Genomic DNA, 17,267 nt, shown 5'->3' with positions numbered 1-17,267 from the left:
TTGGCGGTATTAAACCCATGCCGCTTATCACGAACTTGATCGGCCCTCCTTTCAGATGGTCGTGGGTCCGGCAACCGAAAGCGACACAACTCTGGGACGGGGCAAGCGAACGTACGGTTAAAATTGATTTGGCGGCCTGACAAGCTTGACGCTCAGTCCTCCTTGGATTTCGGCTACCTGGTATATACATACATTCCATACATAGCACATAGATCGTACATGCGGCGTAGAAGTAGATTTCCACGTGCTTGATTGTCCAGCCGCACACGAAGGATTCGATACGATATATGATCAATACAACATTGAACTGGCCAGAAAGCGTACCTAAGTCAGATGTCTCAAAAGCCCGCGACCCTAGCAGTTAATAGCGCGAGTATGAAATTCAACCCCGCAAAAACGATCCATGTTGGCGTGGAATTTCTGACTACGAACCTGACTAGGTAGTTGCTAGGTAGCTTGGCTGAGATAGGCTCTTCTTGACCTTCCCAAACATAGTATGGATGCGCCATGTAGCCGTGTGCATCGGAGTTAAAAAGCTACTGTCGGTCGAGATCTTCGGGCCATGCTTGTTATTGCATGATGATGGATAACGGCTTGCGTACGAAATACGGTGGCGGTGGAAGCAAGATTCGATGACACCTATTCCACAATCCCATAATTCTACAAGAGAATTCTCGTAGTGGTGAGTGTTTCATCAGCCCATAATCCAATAAGTGGGTGTTGGCATAATAAACGCTTCCCCTTGTATTCGACTTCTGTGACGTCTTTAAGCGCCCGTCTAATAACAAGTAAGGCAAATAAGGATACGAAGGCGTTGAAACAAAACAAGAGACAGCTGCAGGCGGCCTTGTTTTCGAGATGCAAAATTGGAAAATGCAACTCTCCTACTCGCTTGAGATCCTGCGTTCTCTTACCACTCCATGCGCGACATATTTCTAGTCCAATGTCTTGAAGCTGATTCGCACAGTTCGCACAAGACGGGAATTTTCGTTTCGAGCAGAGACTCTTTGACGCTTCTAGAATTACTCTTCTAGAATTGGTATTTGTGTTTATTTGTATTTGTATTTTCGTCCGAGCTTGGTGTTCCCTCCGCGAAGCGCATTATCTCGATAACGTGCAGACTTCGAGTTACATGCATATGCCAAGTAATATCAAGAATAATAAATAATGAATAAGTTTCGTAATCGGAGACTTCCATCTGCGTCGGTAATGTTCGGCCGTGGACCCCGCTTGAGTTCCTTCTTACCCCTGGCTTCCCCTGTCAGACAAAGCCTTTATTGGCTGATGAATGAGGGTGGTTCCTGGATAACTGGAGAATGATAAGAAGGAAGTCGATACTTACTTCTTTAGACTTAGCTTGTACGATTTCCGAGAGGCGCTAGTATGTATGGGGCAACGGCTCTGTTTAGCTGCATGGGTTTTTAGTTTTCTTCAAAGTGAAACTAACACAGTAGGAATACTTTATTTTCTTACTGAGTATTCCATCATACCACTATTTCAGTTTCCGAAGGGCAAGGAAACAAAAGTCTCGGTTCGCCCATCTTGACCTTGATCATAGTTCATATATATATTCTACTGTATGTAAACATCTTTCGGTGAGGCCGACTGCCAACTTGTCAGAAGTAAAGTACTTGTGCTTCTTTTGGTTCTCATAACTCTCACAGCTCTCACAACTCTCATAACTCTCATAACTCTCATGCTTCTTCATTTAGACCTTGCTTTATGTTTCATAGATATCGATCCTGTGCTTAAGAGCTCTGTCGATCATCACGAGGTGTTTCATGAAATATATGCACTCCTTACTTAAGCTGCTTAAGCTACCTTGACGGCCCGCACAAGCCACGCACACCCGCTGCACGACTTTACAATAACACAGACATCCTCCATCCATTTGACATGGCATCCCAGCTCTAACATGCTAGCAACTGCGGCTCTTCTAATCCGCATGTGACGATAGTGGGCGTTGAGGATCCAGATGGATTGACAATGGAGGTGGCTGGTTCTTCTACACGGTTTCGAGAAAATGTCAGGATCATATCATGATCTATCATCGGACGCTTTCAAAGGCTTCCTAGGACTAGATGGCTCAGATGGCTGCATTATCGACGATATTATGAACAAGGTTGGAAAGCGATGTTTTGCGTACATTCGACATCTAACATTTGTACATTCAATTGTACATACAATAACGTTTACATACGCGGAGTATATTACTCTATGCAGTTTAAGCGAGAACGAATTATGATAAATATACTAATAGAGGAGACGATTTAAAAAAAAAAACACGCTAAACTGTCACTGTTCTGATCCCCCACCTTCTATTCCCAGTCAACCTATTTTAGCGCAAGTACACCAACCATAAGTTTCTACCGTAAGAGATTTGGAGAGAACATCCATTGAAAGCTCCAGTTTCTTGACATCCATTGAATGGACTACTGCGCAGTAATGAAATAACTTTTTGTTACCGTGACTGTGTGATATCTAGACCGCCAATCCAATACCCCGGCACTGACTGGCATGGACACACGCACATACGGTACGGTACACACCATCATCTCAATCTCAATAATTGCTGACCTTCATTGGCCCAGAGAAGAAAAGAAGGGAGATAGAACAAAAGAGAAAGAAGGAAAAAAAGGGACAGGTCGACTTTTACAACATCGCCTTACCCTGTTTTCCTTACTTGCATCCTAACCCATTTTCCTTCCCATTTCTTTCTTACGTGGATTATGACGAATAGATTGAGAGCAGTCATCCCTTTCGAGTTCCTTTGATTCCGAATTGATACTTGCTTCTTTCTGCTTATTCGATTTTTACTTTATCCCATTCTCGCTTATTCGAATATTGTCTATTAGTTCCCTATGTCATTGATTAATTGGTAAATTCTTATATGCCACGGTCAGGACCTGCTTCCTCGGTGATGATATTTTGAGAATTATCTTGAAAGTCGCCCCTCTACGGCAATTATATCGTTATTCAATTAATGTCCCCACTTTTGGTCGACTCGCTTCCGGTTTAATCGATGGCGTTGAAGCGTTGATTCCGTTTTTGTACATACAGCCGAACATCCAACCGGATTTGATGTTATCTATACCTAGTAGTAGCATACAGGCATCCATTAGGATAGTATCATTTTTTCTATCACGGTGGTACTTGCTGCTACGTACTTGGCTACTTCGCTACTACGGTGCTACGTACATACACACACTAACGCACTCAATTCACTTCCATACTTCACCTACCACAAACTTCCTCGATACGCTTCCACGCTACGACTATTCAGGCCAAACCCCCAAATCTAATCCATCCCGCAAAGTATCTGAAGTTTCTTGTCTTTCAATGTTCCCTCCCCTTTCTCGTACACCACATACCACACCCAGCACACCCAATACACACCCACATCTCACACCACACACCCATACCCATCCATACCCATACCCATACCCATATACCCTGAACCCATAACCAATAATCCAGACCCCCAGACCGAACACACGCCTTGCGCCCTGTCGCAGTTCAGTGGCCCAGTCGATTTCTTTTGAGCGCCGAACCCCTCTCCCTCTTCGCCATTCCTCGTCTTAGTCAATTAAGTCGATTTCCAATCAATTCCCGTGCAACATCTTAGCACGACCGCTTGTGCTCTTTTGGGGGGCTTATGTCTTGACGAAGTTTCCATATCCGTGTGTGCGACTTAATTCTTCTACCCACTACCAATCCTGCGGCTACCTCTGTCGCAGCGCAACGAAGCGCAGCCCTCTCGTCGCCCGCCCAGACGGTCTTATGCTGTCCAACCGTCTAGCCTTCACCTACAGCCCAAGCGAACATTGACCATAATTGTTTTGAGGAAAACAAGACACGATCCGATTCTGCTTAATTGGTCACAGACAATCCGGTGTTTGATCTTTAGTCGCGACAGATTCACGGCTACTAATTAAACGTATTTCCACCCAGTTCCCACTCTGTTGACCGATTAAGAACACCACGAACCAAGAGCGACCTTTTTTTTTTGTCTCCCTTGCGGGTAGAATCCGAGTCAGACAAACCTCATTCAGTATTCGACGAACCTAAACCCTTTCGGTTTAACCCACGTTGATACTGGCGCTTGCTGGTCCGTCGTGCCGACCTCAATTGATTCTGATTCCGAACCGAAAATAAATCAATTCGGATATACATCGATAATATATACACGCAATCATACATTCACCAATTTGTTACGAACCTGCACGACGCCAACCGACGAGACGATTTTCCTCTTTTCCCTCTCCCGACTCCTTTTCGTCATCGCTTCATGTGAAGTATATAATTACCTACCTAGCCGAGATTCGATAGACTAGAAACATTAGGCGATTTCGGTTCGATACGGGTCAATTCAATTGCGCGATACAATAATTGTCTTGGTTTTCTAATGATCGCAATTCCTCGTCGCGCCTAGCTCACTATTCTAGCGTTAACAAGTCCGACAAGCGGCTGTTGAGACGACCGCTTTACGATTCGATATAGTACTTCGCACTTAAAACATGTCAGTCATGTTACAAACACCTTCCAGGGCATCGACAGCCTCGTCTTCGTCATTTCAACCGATTTCTCGCCAGAACACCATGTCTTCCTACGAGGGTTCGCGCTCCGCACGCCAGTCTAAGCGATACTCTATGTCGGCTTTGTACTTATCTATGTCGGCGAACGAGTCGGATCTGGAAATCGAAGATGATTTGGCAAAAGGTAAGGGGTTCATCATGGATAAATCTCGTTGTAGAATGAGAAGGAACTAATTCAAGCGGCGAACTACAGCTCAGAAGATCTTGCGCGAGTTGAAATCCAAAATTTCGTCGCAGTCTAAGAAGAACTTCGTCCTGGAAAAGGATGTTCGGTACCTCGATTCCCGAATTGCTCTACTAATTCAGAACCGGATGGCTCTGGAAGAGGTTAGTTGATTCTCTCCCCCTACTTACAATTATTAGGTGGCTAAATCAGTTATTAGCAAAACGAAGTAGCGAGCCACCTCGAAGATGCGACCGATCTGTTAGAGGGCGCGTTTCCCAACGACGACAAGACGCAGAAATACGGCAATCTGTTATTTCTATTGCAGTCCGAGCCCAGGCATATTGCTCATCTCTGTAGGCTAGTGTCCATGTCTGAGATCGACTCTTTGCTACAGACCGTCATGTTCACCATTTACGGAAATCAGTATGAAAGTCGAGAAGAGCATCTGCTCTTAACTATGTTTCAGGTAGGTTCTCTTGTATTATTATTGTGATGGGGGTATCTTATTAACTCCGTTTAGTCCGTTTTGACCTACCAATTCGACACCACTCCGGAATATTCCTCCCTTCTCCGAGCAAATACGCCGGTCTCTCGTATGATGACTACCTACACTAGACGTGGACCCGGGCAGAGTTTCTTGCGAACGGTACTGGCGCAAAGAATCAACAGTTTGATTGAATTGACGGATCTGGACCTCGAAATCAATCCCTTGAAGGTCTACGAGCGCATGTGCCAGCAAATCGAGGAGGATACCGGCAGTCTCCCGCCAAGTCTTCCTAGGGGCATCACGGGGGAGCAGGCTGCCGAAAATCCCCAAGTGCAGGCTATCATCGAACCTCGTTTGACAATGCTGACGGAAATTGCTAACGGCTTTCTGACTACCATTATCGAGGGGCTTGAAGAGGCTCCCTACGGTATCCGATGGATATGCAAGCAGATTCGAAGTTTAACGAAGCGAAAATACCCCGACGCGAACGACCAAGTCATCTGCACATTGATTGGCGGCTTTTTCTTCCTTCGTTTCATTAATCCCGCCATTGTTACACCCAAGTCGTACATGCTCATCGATGGAGTGCCCTCTGAACGACCTCGACGTACGCTAACGTTAGTTGCCAAGATGTTGCAGAATCTGGCTAATAAGCCATCGTATGCCAAAGAACCATACATGGCGAAGTTGCAGCCGTTCATCCAACAGAATAAGGATCGTGTCAACAAGTTTATGCTTGACCTTTGCGAGGTTCAGGATTTCTACGAGAGCCTCGAGATGGACAATTACGTCGCACTTTCCAAGAAAGACCTCGAGCTTTCTATCACGCTGAACGAGATATATGCCATGCACGGGCTCATCGAAAAGCATAGTGGGGAACTTTGCAAAGACGAGACCTCTCACTTGGCTCAAATAATAACCGAATTAGGTCACGCGCCCGCGCAAGTACCTCGGAAAGAAAACAGAGCCATCAACCTTCCCCTATTCAGTCGATGGGAGACCGCCATCGATGATTTGACAGCAGCCTTGGATATCACGCAGGAAGAAGTATACTTCATGGAAGCTAAATCTATCTTTGTGCAGGTGATGCGGTCTATTCCTGCGAATAGTTCGGTCGCCCGACGTCCATTACGCTTGGAGAGGATTGCCGACGCAGCAGCCACGTCAAGAAACGACGCAGTCATGGTTCGGAAAGGTATTCGGGCTATGGAACTACTTAGCCAACTCCAGGAGATGAAAGTCATCGATAAGTCCGACCAATTCAGCCTCCTAAGGGATGAAGTTGAACAAGAGCTGCAGCACTTGGGTTCTTTGAAGGACGGAGTCATTGCGGAGACGGCTAAGCTCGAAGAGGTGTATAAGACGATCAGGGACCACAACTCGTACCTTGTCGGCCAATTAGAGACATACAAGAGCTATCTTCACAATGTGCGAAGCCAGTCCGAAGGCACGAGGCGAAAGCAGCAGAAACAGCAAGTTCTCGGCCCGTACAAGTTCACTCACCAGCAGTTGGAAAAGGAAGGTGTTATTCAGAAGAGCAATGTCCCTGATAACAGAAGGGCCAACATCTACTTTAATTTCACCAGTCCTTTACCGGGAACTTTCGTGATCTCACTGCATTACAAAGGTGAGTCGGACAGAAACTTCTCAAATACTCGTGCCAAGGCTAACCAGTGTATAGGACGCAACCGTGGGCTTTTAGAGCTCGATCTCAAGCTCGACGACCTGCTAGAAATGCAGAAAGACAACCAGGACGACCTAGACCTTGAATACGTACAGTTCAATGTCACGAAGGTATTGGCCTTGTTAAACAAGCGCTTTGCCAGAAAGAAGGGCTGGTGATCAGGGGGCACCAGTATTTAGGAAGCATTCTTGAGCCTTTCTGGCTTATTTACCGACCAGCAACTTGCACCACGTTTGTTTCGAGGACCTTGCACGGCGTTCACGGCTGATTACGACTTGATACCATTTTCTTTTGCTATACCAGAGTGTTACACTCATTTCAAATGAAATTTGCGTCCCTAGGTGCTTTCTTGGCTGCGCGCTATAATGTGCTCTAGGCGCCGATTACATAAGACCTAATACCGGTCGAGCCGTTTTTCACGACGGCGAAACGGTCAACCTTGCTGGAATTGATTACACCAGTTGATAAATTAGCCAGGCGGCCCTGACTTATCGCCCCATGGCCACATACACGAATCATTATTGTTGGGGGACGTTTTGCTATCATCCCTATTATTTATACTCTTGTCGCAATACGTATCGTGTCGTACATGTCATAGGCGGTTTAGTCGGTGGAATTTCCAGAATAACGCATATTGGCTTTTCATTTAGGGGTTGTAAGGGACGGCAGAAGGGCCTCGTGTGATTCCGACGATATACTTTCATAGGAGTCTAGTAAGGGGAGATGATGAAGGGCGTTTATATCTAGGTTGTCGAACGTTCGTCAAAAGACGGGAGGGTCTCAATGGGTATTGTAGCGGGGGGTTTTCCCGGGTAGTCTATATTGCTTGGCTGTTGTTACTTCGGCTGGTCCGGCGGCTTTTTGTCATGCTATTTCAGAAGTGTTCATTTTCCTCGAGCTTCTGAACAGGGATTGGGGGAGTCATGTAGCATTTAGTGCGGGAGGTATACATATATGAATCGAAGAGCCTTGACGTCGAGTTTGGCCGACAAAGGAAGTTGACGGGGGTTTGACATTGTTTCGCGTCGTGATATGTAAGGTGATATTCACAATATCAGCTAAGATGTTAGGCGAGGTATGGTATCCATGGTGTCTTAAGTTATAACGTGCCTTAATTATCTTTTCCATACTACTAGGAACGCCATTTATTTTCAACACTATTATCAACTTTCCCAACCCTTTCCCCTCGCACGACTCAACCATCTCATGAGACAGGAACAAGCAGCCTATCAATATCAGGCCCCCAACCCGTCCCAACCGCCTCAAAGAGAATCTCGTTGTCGCTCCCGGCCTCCAAGTCCACGTTCAGCGTGCTGCTCGACACGCTGCTCCCCGTAGGCAGGAACGCCAGCTTCACGGCCGCGCCCCCGTTCACGCGCACGTTCGCGTACCGCGGCGTGCTGTCGCCGTTCACGTACCGCACCTGCACCGTCGTCCACGTCGCCACGTCGCTCGTCACCCCCGTGAACGTGACCGTCCCGTCATCGGGCCCGCCCACGTACCCCGCTGCCGTGCCGCCCGAGCACGCGCCGCACGACACGTCGTGCGCGGCGCCGCCGTACGTCGCTGCTTCGCCTTCGTACGCGTTCTGCGACGGTAGGGCGAGAGACGCGGATGTCGTTGTCGTGTTCAGGTTCGGTACCCAGGAGGATGCGTCGGGCATCGTCACGCTGGTCCCGGAGATGCTGAGGGGGAGCCAGACGTATGTTGACGCCATTAGGTTGCTGCTTACCCACCGGTCGCCGAGGTACACGGCCGCGGAGGGCCCGACGGGGAGTATGAAGTTCGTCTGCGAGGAGTACGTGTTGCTTCCGACGGTGGCGAAGGTGGCCCAGGCCGACCACCCGGATGTGAGGGAGGTCGAGGTGCTGTAGACGTTGTCGTTCGGGTCCCAGCCTGTCAGGTGCGAGCCGAACATGTAGTACCGCCCGTTCTGCTTCAGCAAAGCGGGCGCCTCGATGCTGTCGCTCCAGAGATACGTGCTCTCCTCCACGCTCAGGTAGTCGTCGGACAACTTGTCGATACGCAACCCGTTCGCCCTGTCCTCGCTAAGCAGGTACCCGGTCCCGTCGTCGTCCTGGAAAAGGCCCATGTCGCGCGACTGGAAGCCCAGCGGCTGGAACGAGCCCAGGTAATCGTACGAGCCGCAGACGGTATCCCCGGTCGCGACGCCGACCTTCGCCTCGCCGTACGACGAGCTGTCGATGTGCATGTACAGCACGTACTTCTTCGTCGACGCGTTGTACAGCACCTTGGGCCGCTCGACGACGCGGTTCGGGCCCAGGTCCCCCGAGCTCGTCCGGCTCAGCAGCGCGCCGACGTACGTCCATTGCACGAGGTCGGGAGAGGAGTAGCAGTTCACGTTCTGGAAGGCGCTGCCGTTCGTCTTGTCCTCGCCGATCAGGTAGTACAGGTCGTCGACTTGGATGACGCCGGCGCCGTGGGCTTGCAGGTGCTCGCCGTTAGACTAGAAGCGTGGGGGTGTTAGTTGATGTGGTGTGCGTGATTGGTTGGATTAGGGGGTGACGTTGGGGTAGAGAAAAGGGGGGGCGGTAAGGGGCAGGGAACAGGGGCTGAAGAAAAGGGGTTGTTCCCGGGTAGGTTGCGCCGGTCTTGGGACTATGATTGATGATGGATGACTAAGCTTAAGCTAGATGTGTGGTAGGTAATGAAAGTAACCCACCGCGGTCCATGTGCCCCCAGGTACAACCTGCAAACTTGCACTCGCTAACGGCGATAGCGCCGCAAAAAGCGCCACGTTCAGGAAACGCATCTTGGTATTTTTTAATAGTCGAATGCGCCTAACCTTAAGTTCGCATGCGAGATCGACATGCAAATCGATTGAATGCGCGACCTCTCTGCAGCTGCGGCGAACCGCCCGTTCATATAATGGCAGAGATGCTAGGGGCACAGCTCTCTCCCGCTGTGGGGATAGCAATATGGATATCCGGATTGCTGGGGTGAGATCTCCCGTCGGCATTGATTGCAATTAATGCGAGTCGAGTTCGAGACCCGAGTTCTACGTATGTAGAAAGCGCGCCAACGACGGCTCGCGCCTGCGAGCAGGTGACGAGATGGGTCGGGCCCGTGCCCGTTCAAGTTTCTCCCTCGAAAGATTAAGGGCAGTGCTACATCAGGGGCCTTCGCGTCCTTATTGAGCCATTCTTGGTATTTCTAGGCTTTACGAGTCTGTCGCTGTCCCGATTTGGCGGTTCCATTGCTGTGGCGGCTACAGGGGCGGCTAATATCAAGCTTCGACGACGTGCATGTGCAATTAGGTATCTCGTGTGCGTCGTACGGTGAGTGGGGGCGAAGTAGGTAAACATCAGTCAATCAAGAAACCAGAGTGCCAAGACGTAGCATTGAAGAACTGGTCTTGGTCACGCCTTTTTATGGGATTGGGTGGCATATCGTTTAAAAACTCCACCAATGTGAATACGCCTGGCATCTTTTAGCTTTGAATGTCTCACAAATATTTCTATCATAATACAAGTTGCTAAAAATTAGTCCGGACCTGAGTCATGTGTTTCTAAGACCTAATTACGCGTTACACAACTGGGAGATAGAAACTAAGGTCTATTGAATTTGTGTAAGTTCAAAAACACCTATGGCTTTTATTGATGTGTGGTTTATGACTTCGGAACGGGATGTGATGTGATGAGAACATTAGACACTTCATATGGCCTGTTAAGCGAAATTTCCCAACCAAACACATATAGGTAGAAACGTAGAGAATCATTTTTCAGTCATTAACTTAGTTATTTCATTAAGTCTTTCGTAAAGATTCTAGAAGTTGAATTGTTAGTGGGAAAATGTCTGACAATGCCGGCGCCCTGAATCTTCAAAAGTGACGAGATCCTTCGTCAAGTTCATTAAAATACCAACCTTCCAGCAACAGAATAATAGTATTTTGCTCTCAGAAAAGCCAGTTATGATAATAGTGAAAAATGCAAAGCGTGAAAGACATCGCTAACCCTTTCGCCCGCTCAGAGACGTTTCGCCATTAAACGATGAACAGTCAGAAGAATAAAAATGCCAAATAACGATTCAACGCAAGACGTTGTAGTCAACTTAAAGTTGCTTACATCGCGAAGCGTTATACTTTCTCATCCGTCTAATGTGTTCTACTTTCGCTTAATCGAGCTGGTCAGAGCCACGTCGCGCACTGGTGTTTGATTAACTCAATCATCCAAACTTGATGGAGTGTGACCTATGATGACGGATTCATGACTAGAGCATGTTTGTCAAAAGACTATTTTACCGATAATTAAACTGTTGAGGACAAGACTCTTGATCATTCATACTTTCTACACCGTCTTTCTTAATTCTAGCAATTCTAAATATGGCAAGAGCAGCTTATCTCCTCTCAGAGGCATGTTTATGATTGCTTGAACTTGAGACTACCAACTATGAGCTTCATTGTATTTAGTATTTCTTGTCTGGTGTTCGTCTCCAGCTTAGTTTCGCTTGGATTGCGCCTTTATTCTAGAAAGTTGACGAAAGCGGGCCTCGACTGGGACGATGGACTCATCGTGGCCGCGGAAGCTATCGTGATCGCACTGTTTGGCCTTTCAATCTACCGTAAGCCGTTTTACTCAGTTTGTTTTGGGTATTTATGGTTTATAGTATATCTAACAAGCTCTCTTCTTAGTATGGGACCCGGGATGGAGTCGAGATTCGTTACGCGAGTTAGGACATAGTAGTCATACTGTACTAACTGTCAGTTCCCGCCAAGCTGCCGAGGATCTTCGGAACGATGAGGTTCCCGCCGAGCATATGCTAACTATCTAAGTAGCTTCTCCTTCTCTTCGAAGTTCTGCACCTGACAGCGATGTTTCTCGCAAAACTCAGCGCCCTATATCTCTACGCACGAATATTTATACAAGATAAATTCCGCTTGGCATGTAAGCTTGCCGCAGTTACGGTCATACTTATATATATCGTCATGTTTGTGGATGTCATGACAGTCTCAGACATCGCGATTGCCCTTTGGCAAAATCCCATCATAGGGGGTCCGTCTAGCATGAAAGCCGTCGACGTTACTGTTTCCATTTTGAACATAGTGGGAAACGCGACTATCCTTTTCTTACCAATACCCCCTATATGGAAATTGCAGATGAAAGTCAAAACCAAGATCAACTTGACTATCGTCTTCTGTCTTGGGATCTGGTATGTTATGATCATAGAGACAGAGGCCTGACATTAAGAGCTGATATGAATAAATAGTGTTGCCGTGGTCTCCTGTATTCGCCTGTCCTTTGTAATACGACAGGACTATGATACCGATACACTCATGGCTTACGGTAGCCGCGATATGCACCTCAACGTTCTCGAGCCCGAACTAGCCATTTTCTGTCTTAGCCTCCCTATCATACGACCACTTTGGCTGAAGTTGCGTGAAAAATATCGTGCCGCCAGAGGACAGCCCTGCGTTGACGACAAGTCGAGTATCGCAGCTGCTTCCGGCCATGAGAATGACGATGATAGAAATCTTGTGAGTTGGAAGGAAGTCATAGCGGGAGACACCTCGAAATACGATATTTACATCCATGGAGGAACGTCAAAAGCGACAGGAACCAAGCCAGGCCAATCCCCGTATAGACAAAGGCTACAGCCTCGTTTCGCCGCAAGTCCGCATAGGCAGCCCATGCCACCGCAGTCCTCTCAAATCAAAGTCGATAAGAGTTGGAGTGTTTCTTATGAGTCGGCCTCACTTATGCGCTGATATGTACTGGGAGGAACACGACATCTGAACTGGTTATTGTCAAGTTATACTGTATTGTGGTACCTGTCTTGATCCACATGAAAGGTCGTGGGTAAACCTGGGGCTATGTAGCCTACTATATTATTGACACAATGTTAACCATGTAAGGTTCCTTGTCTCTCATTCAACACCTTTTCAAACGACGCTATCAAGTATATACACATTAGTGGATGTGGATTACAGAGCTAGGCGGTAGGAAGTGTATTATGAATTGGCGTTGGTGTTCGTATTCGAGCTCTAATGTGCCGGATAGCTTGACGTTGGAAGTTCGGTCTACCGTAGGTCTGGTCGGATCGGGGCTCGGCCCGTCAAGGGCCCAACTTGTCCGGAGACTTGCGCGCCAGCAAAAAGACGAAATATATGCGAAAGTGGATGCTCATTTATTTACCTTACCTCTTAATAGCAAATAGGAACCAACACCCGCTGCGGTCAACTAGGGCGTAGGTTAGCACCGGGTCTTATAGCATAATTACGTGGTCAACCGTGGCCTGGCTACCTCCGTCGGCCGTCTAACGAACCGAGCCTAGACGCGGACACGAGTAGAAAGTAGACTAAGGGAGGATCGTAATAGATCGGCCGCCATTCCAAATCCATACCTTGTTTAATCATAAAAACTTCGTTGGCTAGGCCGTCTAATCTCCGTATGGCCCGTGTGTTACGAGCGAATCAATAAGATCGGCGCCAATTTGGTGTTCGGAGAAAAGCGAGGTGGATATACGGAGTTAGATCCATATGACGAACGAGACGGAGCTCTGCCCATAGACTGATTAGGGCAAGTCAATTCACGTGAATGTTCTTAGGTAAAGTCCAGCCGATAAAAGAGTATCGCGTCTTGGTAAGATGATGGCTGCTACAAGACTGCGAAGGAGATATATAATGCCGCTTGCTGCCTCGTAAAACGAGTAGTAGCTTATCTAAGTTAGAAAACTTACCTGGATATGTCCCGTTGACGCAAATCTCGTACGACTGATCTTCTTGTTTCGGATCTCCTGAAGGATCTTCCGACGAGAGTCTAGGAAGCTATGATATACCGCGTATAATAACCAATATAATTGTTGGGAGCTCCAAGGTAGAGTTATGATGAACAGCTAAGATTCAATTAGTTCTTCGTTAGGGCGACGACGATAAGGATATATATATTATTATTAACTGGGATGTAGAAAGGCCAACATCTTTGTTAGAGTGGAAAGAAAGAATTGTGGACCGGCAATCTGGTAATGAAGCTGGCACTACGCTATTATTTAGAGCCTAGTAATTAATGTGGGCGAAGTAGGAGCTGAGAAAGGCGATGTTAGGTACCCATGCTGAACTGGCTGATCGCCCAATATCCCTGTCGTTCAAGTCGGGGTCCCTGTGTCGTGGGCATGGTCTGTGGGCTCGCTATTATCTCATTGTACATGAGAAGTGCGATAATCATATGCTAGGCTCTCGCTGCTCGTGATGTGTCCGACATGGAGAGAGTCTTTTACTTCTCAAGGTATCTTCTCATAATTCAACAGAATTCTGTTAGACAGAGTGAAAGTGCGCTAAGCATTGACCGGGCTATATACAAGTAATAGATGGGTTTCACGGCCCAACTCCATGGTACGATGCCTATCTATTTATGAACTACACTTATGAACTACCTATGGCACTGCTACAGTATCATCTCCTTTTGGGATTGCGTGGAACTAGTGGATAACGTTGGTATATAATTTTCAACCAATTGGATTACTGAACAAACTCCATTGGCTCATCAATAAGGCAGATAGGTATCCAAAAGATCTAACAGTAATTTTCTCTAGAAATATAGCTAGGCAGCGTATAGTAAGGACGCCTTATGCAGTTATCATTCGATAATTCCCTCCGACGCACGTCTACCCTTGCCCTTATGGTATTTTAAACCTCACGTGGTAGTCTACTGTGCCTCTAGTTGCAAGGATCATCCCGATAGAGTGTCACCTTAGTGCAGGCTAACACAGAATGAGACTTGGTTGCGGTGAAAAGCTGTGCGATATTAGGTAGTCAACAATTATCTACCCGAATATCCCGATCTACCTTAGCTGATAGTCTGAGTATGGATATTCTCCTCCTAGCCTATCTCTACCAGGGATGTCGATACATTACAGCCGTTAACAGTCAGCTCTCGATTCTACACCACACTGACCACACTAGAATACACCTGGTTAGGTCTAGTGATGCCATCCCCACTAGACATGTCAAGAGAGGGGCCTGGAGAAATTACCATCCTCCATGTTGTCATTCACGATGACGATGCGGCGACGCTCATAGAACGAGCTTAGCATCCAGGGTTCAAGTGGCGACGCCAATTTCTGAACCCTGATAAGCCTCTGGCTGGCCAGGTCGGCGGGACTACAACTACTTACCACCTCGCCGCATCACAAATCCCTTGCAAACCCCATTTCTATCGAACACAATACTTCTAGAAGAATACTGCGTTCTCTACTAATAACTTAGATTGACTATCTACCCAAAATTCTATAATCACTAGTTAGGAAGTTCATCGGCGCAACGTTCTCAGGATGGTGGGCCGACAACTGGGCGTTTCTAGCCCTAGAGACGACCCAGATGCTGCATCGAACGCAATGCGCAGGACGATATCGACGGCGACTACCAACAGCACGTGGCGGAGCAGAGAGGATAATACCTTACCTATAGGCGGTAGGACGATGTCCACTAGTAGCTGGACGACTATGAGCATGGCTGAAAATGCGGATACCGAAAGCATATTTTTCAGTTCTCTCAACCCCCTCGCACCTATTTCGATCGTAATGATACACGTTCTACTGAGTTCGCATTTGGAGTGGGCCCACTGCTGGCCCCAACTTTCCGAGTACCATCTTCTCATCCCCGACTTACCACAACATTCGCGATCAAAGCACGTCGGGCCATTCTCGTTTGTCCTAGCTGCCGACCACATAGCGCGGATGATTCGAGAACACGCCCACGATGGACGTGCGCACGTTGTAGGGTTATCTACGGGCGGTTTTGTTGCGATGGAGTTGATACGGCGGCACCCAGACGTCGTCCTAAGCGCCTTCGTGTCTAACGCCGTACCGTTAACCGAAGCATGGAAGAACCTCAGCTCGTCACCGAGGATATCCTACCTAGGACTGTCGGTCCTACTACATAGTCCGAAGAGTTTGCTTTTCAAGGCCACTGGATGGGCGCCGGAGTTCCAGAACGACCAGCTTTTAAAGGAAATCAAACGGAACAACACGTCGCGCTTATATGAGGCCGGCGCTCGTGAAACATATAACTGGTCCCGAGATGACATGGTCGAGGTTGGGAAGAAAGACATACGGATTGCGCTTGTTGTTGGAGGCAAGCAGGACAATGTCGAGGGTACAAGGGAGATGGGCCAGCTTCTAACGTCGCTCGGTTCCAAGGCGGGCAAGGAATCCCGCGCGTTCGTCGTGAAGGATGCTATTCATGGCTGGAACTTACAGTATCCCGTAGTCTTTGCCCGAGGAATACGAGCGTGGATTGAAAAGCACCCCTTACCACAAGGATTCGAACCCCTGGAACCACCAAAGCCCCCGGGACCGCCGGTGTAGGCATTCTATCATATTTGCATGATAACAACCGAAGAGAAGATCACTAGACTGTGATCTATGCAACTGGATGGGTTCGCTTTAGGCCTATTACAGCACATCACTGAATGATTAATCGACATCGGCTTGCGGCCTCGATCCTAATTAGCTGCCATCGAACACGGCCAAAATTATGCGCTCGACCAAGATGTCGGCCTAGATGCCCGATATATTCGAGATGTGGAAATGGCATGCGTATGAGAACGAGTCATAGGCAGGGGTTAATGAGCGGAAGCGGGTTAATGTGTTATTCTGCGTCTCAACGAGTTATACCATACTCGATTCTAATAAACATAACGCCACCCATTCCAGCCCTCGTCATATACGTGTAGGGGACGTCGGAGGAGTCAGCACAACCACGATACCCAGCATTGCGCGTCTACTGTTACTCTCATTATTGGTATACTTACTAGTTAGACGCCAGAGGATCAATTCATCCAGATATGTTTAATGATGATAACGAACATGTGCTCGTCCACTGTGTTGACGCCAAATCTCCCGAAGGGAGAGGGGGCTTATGATCGTGGTTTTATAAAGATGTGTGAATCATAGTGTCACGGGGCGGAACTAAGAAGCTAGGGAAGAACGACATTGTTGCGCGAAGAGCTCTAACTAACCCCTTCCAGGGAACGCGGTATACATACATAAACCTTCCTTTGTCTATAGCTAAGGGCTAGCTGCCAACAGGGCGGCCTCGTACAGGCCGACTCCCGACACCTCTAGCTACCAGCTCTCATGGAGGAAGCTTCTGACACATAGTGTGTTTCCACAGTACGCAGGTTTCTCAAATATCCCCACCCCTATCTTCTTTTAATGCGTTGATGTCTTTCAAAATACTATTGCCACGGGCCAAACCGAGAAGTAAAGGTGAATATTCGGGACGATCTGAGCAGCAAAAAGATCCCAGAGGAGTACTATTTATTATGTGAAGGGTAGGGCCTGACAGGGGCTATAGATATACGATTTCCCTATGACAAC

The 17,267-nt window shown here is 47.7% G+C and overlaps 4 protein-coding genes across 4 annotated transcripts; 3 read left to right on the top strand and 1 right to left on the bottom strand.

Annotated features, from left to right (window-relative positions):
* Nucleotides 1–4,359: 4,359 nt before the first annotated feature.
* On the top strand, nucleotides 4,360–7,260 carry F4807DRAFT_172266 (GTPase). Its single transcript, XM_047993479.1, has 5 exons — nucleotides 4,360–4,719; nucleotides 4,789–4,922; nucleotides 4,979–5,227; nucleotides 5,282–6,875; nucleotides 6,930–7,260. Exons 1-5 carry the CDS (start codon nucleotides 4,518–4,520, stop codon nucleotides 7,088–7,090), a joined length of 2,340 nt encoding a protein of 779 aa, XP_047852124.1. The 5' UTR covers nucleotides 4,360–4,517; the 3' UTR covers nucleotides 7,091–7,260.
* An 876-nt stretch (nucleotides 7,261–8,136) lies between these two features.
* F4807DRAFT_452736 (carbohydrate-binding module family 35 protein) lies at nucleotides 8,137–9,705 on the bottom strand (the record flags this gene model as incomplete). Its single annotated transcript, XM_048000368.1, has 2 exons — nucleotides 8,137–9,399; nucleotides 9,616–9,705. 2 exons carry the CDS (start codon nucleotides 9,703–9,705, stop codon nucleotides 8,137–8,139), a joined length of 1,353 nt encoding a protein of 450 aa, XP_047852123.1.
* A 1,636-nt stretch (nucleotides 9,706–11,341) lies between these two features.
* Nucleotides 11,342–12,657, top strand: F4807DRAFT_469127 (uncharacterized protein; the record flags this gene model as incomplete). Its single annotated transcript, XM_048002674.1, has 4 exons — nucleotides 11,342–11,513; nucleotides 11,584–11,651; nucleotides 11,728–12,101; nucleotides 12,159–12,657. The coding sequence occupies 4 exons, from the start codon at nucleotides 11,342–11,344 to the stop codon at nucleotides 12,655–12,657; spliced, it is 1,113 nt and encodes a 370-aa protein (XP_047852122.1).
* A 2,271-nt stretch (nucleotides 12,658–14,928) lies between these two features.
* Nucleotides 14,929–16,740, top strand: F4807DRAFT_469125 (alpha/beta-hydrolase; the record flags this gene model as incomplete). Its single annotated transcript, XM_048002673.1, has 2 exons — nucleotides 14,929–14,933; nucleotides 15,290–16,740. 2 exons carry the CDS (start codon nucleotides 14,929–14,931, stop codon nucleotides 16,251–16,253), a joined length of 969 nt encoding a protein of 322 aa, XP_047852121.1. The 3' UTR covers nucleotides 16,254–16,740.
* Nucleotides 16,741–17,267: the final 527 nt, after the last annotated feature.

Source organism: Annulohypoxylon truncatum, assembly GCF_022578515.1.
Source record: "Annulohypoxylon truncatum strain CBS 140777 unplaced genomic scaffold F4807scaffold_26, whole genome shotgun sequence".
Taxonomy (NCBI): domain Eukaryota; kingdom Fungi; phylum Ascomycota; class Sordariomycetes; order Xylariales; family Hypoxylaceae; genus Annulohypoxylon; species Annulohypoxylon truncatum.
Note: the sequence above shows the minus strand (reverse complement) of the source record. Positions and strands in the feature narration are given on the sequence as shown.